Genomic DNA, 11,097 nt, shown 5'->3' on the forward strand with positions numbered 1-11,097 from the left:
TCGGTTAGTGTTACAGTGGAAGTAAAGAAAATTTTATTCAAAGTTAGTCTAGCCTACTACGATATGTTTAATCTATGTTGCTATGCTAGATTGTCGGTTGCCATCCAACACCCCTGCTCAACCGTGCAATCCTAGTTTGGATCTCAGCATCTCGAAAGGTCCACGAGGCAGTCCCTTGGTGAACAAGTCCGCTAGCTGTTCAGTTGTTGAAATGTACTTGATTTTGAACGTACCATCTTGCAGCTTCTCACGAATGAAATTATAGCGGATGTCCACGTGTTTCATCCTTTTGTGGTCTCGCGGCTCCTGTGCAATGCAGATACACGACTGGTTATCTTCATACAGAACTACAGGGTGTTCTAGTGTGATTCCGAGCTCCAGTATGAGGTTCCTTAGCCAGATTGCTTCACATACCGCCTGACTGAGGGAAACGTACTCCGCTTCGGTAGATGATAGTGCAACGGTGCTCTGCTTGCGGGTCATCCAGGAAACAGTACCGCCGAATACTTGAAAGACGTTACCTGATACTGAACGGCGGTCGGCAGGATCGTTGCCCCAGTCAGCGTCAGCGTATCCTACTAGTGGTTCCGTTTCTTGGTTCCTCCGAAAAATCAAACCATGGTGAATGGTTCCTTTCAAGTATCGGAGAATGCGCTTCAGATGACTCCAGTGATTTCTTGATGGAGCAGATTGGTATCTGCTGAAGAAGTTCACGGCCGCGCTAATATCCGGTCTTGATGCCAGAGCCAGATACGTTAAGCAGCCAATCAGCTCTCGATAAGGTTCGGTGGTCACGGTTTGATTTTCTCCTCGTTCCAGCTTGAGGTTTGGTTCCAGCGGTGTCGTTGCAGGTTTGCAGTCCGCCATGCCGAAACGCTCCAGCAGGTCCATGACGTATTTCGGTTGACTGATCTTCATCATTCCCTTCGCTTGATCGCGATCGATTTTCAGTCCCAGAAAATTCTTCAAATTTCCGACATCTGTCATTTCGAATCTTGCTGACAACTTTTTCTTCATTCCAGAAATTATATCCAGGCGGTTGGACACCAGGATTATGTCATCGACGTACAAAAGGAGGTAGACGACATTCTTCCCATCGCTCCTCCAGTAGAGACAGCTATCCAGATTGGAACGTTGGAAGCCAAGCTGAAGCACGAAGTTGTGGAATTCCGAGTTCCAGCTCCGTGGGGCCTGCTTCAATCCGTAGAGCGACTTCTTCAGGCGGCAGACAAGGCCGGGATCACCTCGTTCGAAGCCTTCGGGATGTCGCATATAAATTTCCTCCTTGAGCAGTCCATTCAGGAACGCTGTCTTGACGTCCATTTGGTGCATGTGATATCCCATCTGGTTCGCGACCGCCAGCAGCACACGCACCGTGGTCCCCTTCGCTACAGGTGCATAAGTTTCGTCGTAGTCGTAGCCCTTCCGCTGGGAATAGCCCTTGGCGACCAGGCGGGCTTTGTACCGGTCGATGTTACCGGTTTCATCTCTCTTGACCTTGAAAACCCACTTGCAGTCGACGATGTTCTTGCCTGGTGGTTTCGGAACGAGCTCCTATGTTTCGTTTTTCCGCAACGATTCCAGCTCGCTTGCGATGGCCAGCTTCCAGTGCTTCCAGTCGTCTCGCTGTCGTAGCCCATCGATTGTCCCTGGCAAGTTCTCCACGAATGATTCAGCGTTCAACGCAAACGCTAGCGTCGAATGGTCATGGTCGTCGGGTTTTCCGGGAAGTTTGCGCTCCCGTCCGCTTCGCCTCGTGATCACTTCTGCTGGGCAGTTGACACGTTCTGGTTGCGAAGGGAGCGCGGGTTCAGCATCGTCGTCCTCGTCAGATGTCAGATAATCTTCCCGCACATCCGGTACTGCTTCGTCATGCTGAACGTCATCCGCTACCGGAGTGGATTCCGGCCTGGGCTCAGGTTGCTCATCCGGATCACTTGCTTCTCCGTTTCTGTACAGCACCTTCTTTGGAACAATCGGTACCGCAGGACCAACTCGCTGCTCGTCGAACACAACGTCTCTCGCAATCGAAATTTTCCGCTTACGTGGATCCCAGACTCGGTACCCGTTTGCCGTATATCCAACCATGATATTTTTCTCCGATTTGGAATCTAACTTACCACGTTTTTCCTTCGGAACCCAAGTGTACGCCACGGATCCGAAGACTCGCATCTTGTCGATGTTGGGTTTTCGTCCATACCACATCTCATACGGCGTTTTGTTCTCTTTCAGCGCTGATGTTGGGCTCCTGTTGCACACATACGCAGCGGTGCACACCGCCTCACCCCACATGGACTTGTCCAAGCCAGCTTCTTGTACCATTGACCGCGATTTCTCCAGTAGAGTCCGGTTCATCCTCTCCGACACCCCATTTTGCTGTGGGCTGTACGGGACGGTTGCTTCCACGCTGATGCCTTGTGTACGACAAAACTTACGGAAGGAATTTCCGGTGTACTCCCCGCCGTTGTCGCACCTCAGTCGAGCCACTCGAGTACCGAAGAACGCCGTCACTAAAGCACAGTACTCCTCAAACTTCGATTGCACTTCATCCTTGGACTCCAGAAGATAGACGACCGTAAAGTGACTATAGTCGTCAATGAACGTGACGAAAAACCGCTTGTTGTCCCACGTCCTCGGCGTGAACGGACCGCATACGTCCGAATGGATGATTTCCAATGGCCGAGACGCACGTCGCCCTCCAATGTCGTCGAACGGTTGTCTTGATTGCTTCCCTTGGAGACACACTTCACAGATGCATCGTTCAGGCCAATCCAAGATCTTCGCCGTTGTTTCCACCATTCCACGCTTCCACAGAGTCTTCATATTCGCCGGTCCTAGGTGGCCGAATCGCCGGTGCCACAAATCGTATACGTTCTCCTTCGTTGCCAATGCTCCTCCGGATGCTTCGTCGACACCACCAGATGCCGTTTCTCGGAGCTCGATGTCCAACTTGTACAGTTGACCGGATCTTCTTCCGGTGGCCACAACCGTACCCTTCTTCAAAATCGCTACTGTTCCGTTCGAGATTCTTACCGTCATTCCGTTATCTTCCAGCCGCCGTACCGAAAACAAGTTGCATTCCAACTGTGGGACGTAGAGTACATCCTTCACCTGGGCCGGTACCTTCCTTCCATCGATCAGCATGTTGACCTTCACGGTTCCAGCATATTCGGCCAAAAGTGCTTGGCCAGATTTCGCTACCGCAATACGCACCTTGTTGGCCAACGGATGCAGTTCTTCAAAGAATTCCTTGCTTCCTACCATATGATCCGTCGCACCTGAGTCGAGGATCCAGTCGATGTTTTGCTTCGATACCATGGCAACGGATTTTGTTGTTGATCCCGTAGCAACGAACGTCATCTCCTCGGCAACGTTGGCTCCAAACTTCTGTCGTCGCTGAAATTTTCCACCAGACTTGCGCGGGCGGGTCGGGGCCGGGTCTTCAGCCGAACGATCGGGACATTCAGCGCGCTTGTGTCCAAACTTTCCACAGCCGAAACACTTGATTCCCGATTTCTTACCGGAAAACGCCGAGCCTCCAGAGTTGTCCACGTCGGTCGCAGGACTTGAATGAACTCGCTTCACCTGCTCGTCCAGAAGCCGTTTTTTCACGTATTCCATCGTCAGCTGCTGCGGCTGAATAGTTTCCAGGGCCGTAATGAGTGCTTCGTAGGACTTGGGAAGCGCCAGAAGCAGCTGGCACACCACGTCCTCTTCCTGCATGTTCACTTCCGCCGCTCGGAGCTCCCGGAGAATCTTTTCAAAGCGAAGCAGAAACGCCTTCACGTCGCCACCTTCAGCCAGTCTCAGCTCTTGGAATTGTTTCTTGAGAATCAACTTGCCAGCAATTCCAATCCGCTCGAAAGTGTTCCGCAGAGCATCCCAAACGTCCTTGGCCGTCTTCTTGTCCTTGACATACTCCAGCTGGTCTTCCGAGATCCGGTGAATGAGAAGATTCTTGCACTTTCTGTCCAGGGCCCATCGGTCTTCGAGTAGCTTCTTCTTCCGTGCACGTTGTTCCGCGGTATCCGTGACGAGATCCCTCGCGTACTCTTCTTCATCGATGGCCTTCGTCAAGCAGTCGAGCATGTTTCGGTCTTCCATCAGGACTTCGATCCGGAACTTCCAATTCCCGAAATTGCTTCCGTCGAACAGCCAGAGCTTCTCTTCCGACATCTTGATGACTTCTTGAGGACTTCTTGAAAAAGCAAAAATCAACTACTTCCGTACTGGGCCGATAACCTATTGAATTGGCAGAGCCAGTAAAACACGTCTGGTTTCGGTTAGTGTTACAGTGGAAGTAAAGAAAATTTTATTCAAAGTTAGTCTAGCCTACTACGATATGTTTAATCTATGTTGCTATGCTAGATTGTCGGTTGCCATCCAACAGAATCAAATCCTTCGAACCGGCGTCGTGATCGGCGTGCTTTTGCTTCTCAGCTGATAACCGGTCTTCGAGAGCTGAAACTCGACTATTTGTTTCATCAAGTAATCTTGCTAGCACACTTCACTTTCCGCATAGTTACACAGAAGCACCACAGACAAACAGACGTATCACTTAGAGCAAAGTGCGATAAAAATCATCGTCACGCAAACATAATCGCCCAACGCTAATTTTGCTGTGGTACGCAAATCCACTGAGTAGATGGCGGTAGTGAGCAAGTGTCAAACAGGAGCAAAATGATGCGAGCGCCATGAGCGAGCGATTTGCGAACTACGGAATATTTGAATAATCCGTTAAAAAGGGAAACGATGGGAAGTGAGTAGAGTGAGACGTCTGTTTGTCTGTGGAAGCACATTATAAAAAATCTTGAACGCATGGCGTTTTGGGGCCCTCAAGCGGTTTCATACCCATCATATGACCGACCAGACCGGTACTGTCCCTGATCGCAAATTTTCACGGTTACCACACGTTTACGGAGGTTTATTTTCATGTTCACTTCACTATAAATGCTTTGAAAATTCAGCTTCTACACTACACCAGAAGGAATACAAATCATCGGCCGAATGGACTACCCGCTTTGCGCGCAGCCACAGTTGATCAGCAGGAGTAAATCAATTTAATTTTGTATGGCGAAATGCATCTAAACTTGAATTACTTGAAATAGAAAGATTTTTCCGAAAAAATATTTGGTAGGCTTAAAAGTGGTCACCATTGTGCACAACCACTACCAAATATTTTTTCGAATAATGTGTTCCACTTTGAAGAATTTGCCTTTAGATGGTATTCGCCATACAATATTTTTGCGATTTACTTTTAGCGATTTTTCGCGCATAGAAACTAGCGCCACATTGGTCGATGCGGAGAGTAGGAAAACAGCCGATGCAGTTAATTCATTGAAATTTCGTAAACACGAGAAAAACCGCGACCGAAAATTTTGAACGTCATTCCGCGCGCACAGCTTGCTGCGATCCATTAATGGGTATTTCAAAACTAGCGTGTAGAAAAACATCGCATTGCAACAAAAGTGCATGCGCATCACTGTTGACATTTCATTTTGGCGAATACCGGTGCAATAACTGTGAAATTGTTGCTCTTAGTGGACTTGCAGTTAAAAAGCATTGCAGTTAGAGAGTTTGCACCGACCGAAGTCTACTGTACTCAATTTAGGGTAAAATCGACCCAAAAATTAGGTTGGATGTTTCGTGTACAATACTGATCGAAACAAATTTAGCGTTGAAAATAATGCAGCACACACAGTTTATTCTACTCCCCGGCAGAGTGTGCCCTTGGACAGCATGCTGTATGTTTCACACGTGCCCCAGCTAATCCAAGCTTCCCACCCGTGCCGACGTTGTAGCGTCCGTTCGAGTTCTCAATCCAGCGCCCAAAAGGCGGGGATTAATCCGCGCGCGCCGCTCGCATTCTGACAGCAAAAACAGTCGCAAGCCGATCACGCATCAAAACAACGCGCTCTCGCGCAACGCAAGCTGCAGCCGAAGTTCATTTTTGTTTACGCCTTTTCTTGCTGGAATTTCCTGCGGGCAAAGGCGCGGAAATTACCGTTAATTAAAAGTGCGCGCGTGCCGGAAATGGCACCAACCAAACAGCTGCAGCAGCACCACACCGTGAGCACCATGTTTCAGCTGAGCACCAACTACGAGGAACTGAATGTGATTGGCACAGGTGAGAATAGGGGAATCTGGGGCGCCGGTGTTTATTTGTTTCCAATTTTGAGTTAAATCTTCATGATATTTTGGAAATGTAGTAACAAAGTTTTTTTTGTCACATTAATAACTTTAGGAGCATACGGAACCGTTTATAAGGCACGTGACCTCAGCAATGAAGGCAACATAGTTGCGCTGAAGAAAGTAAGGGTGGCCTTGACGGAGGACGGGGTGCCAATGTCGACGCTGCGGGAGATTGCACTGCTGAAACAGCTCGACGCATTTCAGCATCCGAATGTTGTTAAGTGAGAATTAGAAAGATTTTCCTTGAAAGATCAGTTTTAAGCTTAATTTTCTTGCTTTGTAGACTGCTTGACGTTTGCCATGGACCGCGTCTGGAGCGAGAAGGGCAACTTGTCCTGTTTCTGGTGTTTGAACATCTCGAACAGGACCTGGATGACTACATTAAACGGCTTCCTCCCGGCGGAATGCCTCGGATGACCATTCAGGTGAGTGTTGAATCTTTTTATGATATGTGTTATTTTTTTTTTTTGGAAACGACTTTTTGTACTTTGGAAAGACTGGTGGTGAATTGACTGTTACGAGTCATGGAACAAATATCTTGAAATGAGCTTTATTTTGATTACCTAATCTTCATTCAAGACTAGATTGAAAAGATTTTCTTGGCAGATGTGGTACAAATACCACAAAAGTGGTGGTAATTGATGGTGATCCATGGCTAGGTGACTTCAACGACTAAACAATGCATTCAGCGACGAACTTCTCTCTGATATTTGGGGTCGATCTCTTCACTCCCGTTTAAGCGTTAAGTCAGGTTCACTATATGGCGTTCAGGATGAAACAGAACAAACTAGTCAAATCGGTGTACGTTTGGAGTGACAATCTGGTGGTTCATCTACCTGGACATCAGAAATACACCTTAGTCGATGATGATATCCGTCTGCTGGCACTGGTCTAGGCCGGTTCCAACATTGATGACTTTTCTATAATCCATTGTTCTTTTCTCCACAGCGTCTATCGCGCGAGCTCCTGACCGGTGTCGATTTCCTGCACTCCCATCGAATCATCCATCGCGACCTGAAGCCGCAGAATCTCCTCATATCGGCCCAAGGTCAGCTGAAACTGGCCGATTTTGGATTGGCCAAGACGTACGATTTCGAAATGAAGCTAACCACCGTGGTTGTAACGTTGTGGTACCGTGCTCCGGAGGTGCTGCTCGGCGAACCCTACCACAGTTCGGTTGACATCTGGAGCTCGGGCTGTATCATTGCGGAGATGTTCCAACGGGTGGCATTGTTTCCGGGTACCTCGGAAGGCAATCAGTTGGAGAAAATATTCGAGTGAGTGCCTATTGACTGACGGTCATGGATTTTCCAGACTGATGCCACTTCTATTTCTAGATTAACGGGAAGACCGTCGGAAAGCCAATGGCCGCGTGGCATTTCGGTGGCGCGGGAAAACTTCCGACCGACCCAGCAACGTGAACCCCGTCAGCTGTGCTCGAAACTGTGCGATTTTTCCAACGATCTGCTCAAGAAAATGTTGGCCTTCAATCCACGGGAGAGACCTTCGGCCCTGCAGTGTCTTCAGCATCCCTACTTCACGCAGGAACCGATGTGAACAGAATTCACTCACGATATATTTGAACTAGAAATGGTGGTACAAATCAGCCCCGAGCACGCTGCACACTGCCATACACACGCAAGACCCAGACTAGACACGTAAGTAATAACGTACAGATTTCTAATGATTATAGGTTTCATACACGTAGCAACTAGCGATTTCTCTCCGGATCTCGGATGGGAAAAAATCGAAACTTGCGTTTAGGGTAAGATTTGACAGTGATGTAGAATCACATGTGAGAATATTTTCCATGCTTTAACATTTTTCAGTTCAATCAATTGTGACAAACAATGCATTTTGTACGAAATTATAGTACATACACAAAAGAGCAAGTTTTCAAGCATTGCAGAAGGTATGAGAAAGCCATTTATCGATTTATGTGAAGCACATGCTTCGAGAGCTCGCGAAAATCGAAAAAAATGTCAAGTGAATTACTTGGACAAAAGTGAACATCATATTTTGATAACAGCAGAATAGCGGAAAAGTGAACATCATATTATGTGTGACAAGCTTTAGAACGCAACTCTGGACAATCGAGTTCCATCTGTTATCAAAGTAGTTTAATCCTGACCGAACGATATCTTCCTTACCAAAAAAGCAACTCTTCCTTGTCCGAGACATGTCGTAAGCGCAGTCTTTCTCTTAACAAAGACCGGTACTAATATGCCTTCCCTCTCCCAACGTGGGCACAGTAAAAGTTGGGTATTGCGTAATATAGACCCTATTAAGGGTTTTAAGTCACTTCCCAGTAACTCCCTACCTCCCTGTGCAACCGGTCGGGGTACGGATGAGCGACCTTTATGGAAGATCGGGTAACCAGCATAGGTGGGAACTGAGCGTTTGTTCAACAAGGAGGTGCAAGCTGCACAGTTTCTGTAATGGCCATCAGGCTTGTGTGTTCCGAGCGCATGAAAATTCGGCTATTTCGATTTACACTACCAAAATAATAATGATAATAATATGTAATAATAATCGTGATTCGACTGCATCCACTGCTCCAGGACGGACCAACAGTGGATATACATCGACAGCAACTACGAGATGAATTAGCGCTCCACATGACCACAGCAGTCACGCAGTTCCGTGGGACAGACCCGACACCGAATACCAAAGCTGCGGAATTCCTATCGGTTAACAAATGCAGTAAGCATCCTAAACCAGGGCCACAGTACTTGAAGGCCGTACAGAACCTCGAGAACCTCGGTGTATGCAGCTGCGATGGCTGTTGTCAAGACGCTGTGATTACGAACGCGCCCGCAAGGAGACGGTGAAGGTCGCACACGCCCCAGCACACAAAAATCCGCGTGAATGGGACGTTTGGAGAACCGGATCGCTACAATGCGGACCAAGATTGGTCGATTAACACAGTACAAGCAAGGGAATCGATCAACGAGGCTAGTTTGTTATATTTCTAAAATTGTGAAGCCCACAGAACTCCAAGATCTCACAGAAGCCAACATTTATGGAGAATGTTCGAAGCGGAAAGAACTAAACCGGATGTTCAACATTAACGAAAGGGAGTTTTACAACTGCATCCGAAACGATAAGTCTGATGATGGACAAGGCCTTCCGGAGATTGGCGACGTCACACAGTTCTGGGTCAATCTATGGGAGAACCCTTTCCAGCACAGCGACGATGGGATGTGGTTGGCAGAAGAAGAGCGACAGTGTAATGGAGTTGGAGACATGACCGTGGCCGTAGTTACCGCTCAGGACATACGTGAGGCTACCCCGTGTGCTACTCGGTATACCAGAAATTGGGCTGAACCAGGATCCGATTTCCTGCACAATTTTTTATATAAAAAAACTCACGACGATTCACTGGCGGATGGCGGAATGCTTCAACATGGTGCTAGAAGACCCACGCAGCTACCAGACTAGAGTCCATTACCAAGGGCATCACTTATCTTTGGTCGAAGGACCAACACACAGTTGAGTACAAACCAATAACGTGTCTTTCGAGTCTGTACAAAGTGCTGTCGTCGGTAATATGTAGCGGGGAGGATACAAGCCCATTACGATGTCAACAACGTGATGACCGAGGAACAAAAAGGGGTGTCGCAAGAACATACAAGGCTGCAAAGATCATGTCATCAAAGTTGCAGTCATTGTGAGTCAAATCACCGAAAAGCAGAGGAACCTGAGCACGGCGTACATCGACTAAAGAAAGGCGTACGACTCAGTACCGCACTCGTACCTTCTTAAGATACTGCAGTAGTTGTACAAGGTAGACGGGAACGTCATCAGGCTGATGCACCACGCGGAGCACGTCCCTACAAATTGGGTTTTTAAATTTAGAAAAATTTAATGATTTTATACTTTTAAACGAAAGAGCACCTTTTTCTAAGCCTCTATGATTTTTTTCAGATTTTTAGAACTTTGTGTTGATACCTAAAATCCATTTCGAAAAGATTTATTTATTCAAATCACCTTTTGACAGCTGGGCAACTGCTTGACAGCTCCGCCCAGTACAAAATCCGACGAGGGGTGATTCGACAAATCGCTCCTATACAAACTTCAAATTGATTTTTAAATAGGTTCCCGGGCTAAAAAATTCATGAAAATTTGGATTTCGGCTCAGTTTGGCGTGCAGATTCAGAATATGGAATTATCTCAACATCGCTTAAAAAGCCAATTACCGACGGAACAGCTGTGTCGCGGTCCAGAACTCTCAGCATCACGAGGGGGATATTTCAGGGCGATACCTGTAGTCCGCTATGGTTCTGCCTAGCGATTGACCCCCTCAGCAGAGCACTCGAATCAACCAATGCAACTATGGCTACCAACTGAAAAGTGGTGGAATGAGTATAAGAATAACCAGTGCTGAAAAATTCATTTCGTCATATCTAAATTCAATTACAGGCAATCTTCGATATAACGTACCCTCGATATAGCGTACCCTCGATATAGCGAATTCGATATAACGTACATTTTGCTTCGATATAACGTACAACATTGATTTTTTTTTATTTTTCCCAGGAATAGCCCTTAGATAAACTACGAAATCACTCAAATCAATGTTTTGTTGCAGCATTAGCCTTGTTACCCAGAATAAGCGCAATTTGGGAGAAAATTTAGTGTACGTTATATCGAAGCAAAATGTACGTTATATCAAAGCACAAAAAAACAAAATGACTTTTTCGTGAAAACTAAAGTTTTTCATTATTGGTTTTGTCAATTTCACCGAAATCATTATTTGGGATTAATTTCACGTCGAATACATCAATACTAACATAAAAAATATTAAATTTTTCTCTGCTTCGATAAAACGTACACTTCGATATAACGTACAAAGAGAAAACTTTTTTGTACGTTATATCGAAGAGTACCTGTACCTACATTTTA

The 11,097-nt window shown here is 46.7% G+C and overlaps 1 protein-coding gene across 1 annotated transcript; it reads left to right on the forward strand.

The window, feature by feature from the left end:
- The first annotated feature begins 5,860 nt into the window (after positions 1-5,860).
- LOC109406441 (cyclin-dependent kinase 4) lies at positions 5,861-8,080 on the forward strand. Its single transcript, XM_019679534.3, has 5 exons — positions 5,861-6,127; positions 6,245-6,413; positions 6,476-6,617; positions 7,141-7,469; positions 7,530-8,080. Exons 1-5 carry the CDS (start codon positions 6,034-6,036, stop codon positions 7,747-7,749), a joined length of 954 nt encoding a protein of 317 aa, XP_019535079.1. The 5' UTR covers positions 5,861-6,033; the 3' UTR covers positions 7,750-8,080.
- The last annotated feature ends 3,017 nt before the right edge of the window (positions 8,081-11,097 follow it).

This window comes from Aedes albopictus, chromosome 2 (assembly GCF_035046485.1).
Source record: "Aedes albopictus strain Foshan chromosome 2, AalbF5, whole genome shotgun sequence".
NCBI lineage: Eukaryota > Metazoa > Arthropoda > Insecta > Diptera > Culicidae > Aedes > Aedes albopictus.

Coding starts and splice junctions, on each gene's coding strand:
- LOC109406441 (XM_019679534.3), top strand. CDS start 6,034: ATGGCACCAACCAAACAGCTGCAGCAGCACCACACCGTGAGCACCATG. Junction 6,128..6,244: donor ACTGAATGTGATTGGCACAG/GTGAGAATAGGG, acceptor TAATAACTTTAG/GAGCATACGGAACCGTTTAT. Junction 7,470..7,529: donor CAGTTGGAGAAAATATTCGA/GTGAGTGCCTAT, acceptor TTCTATTTCTAG/ATTAACGGGAAGACCGTCGG.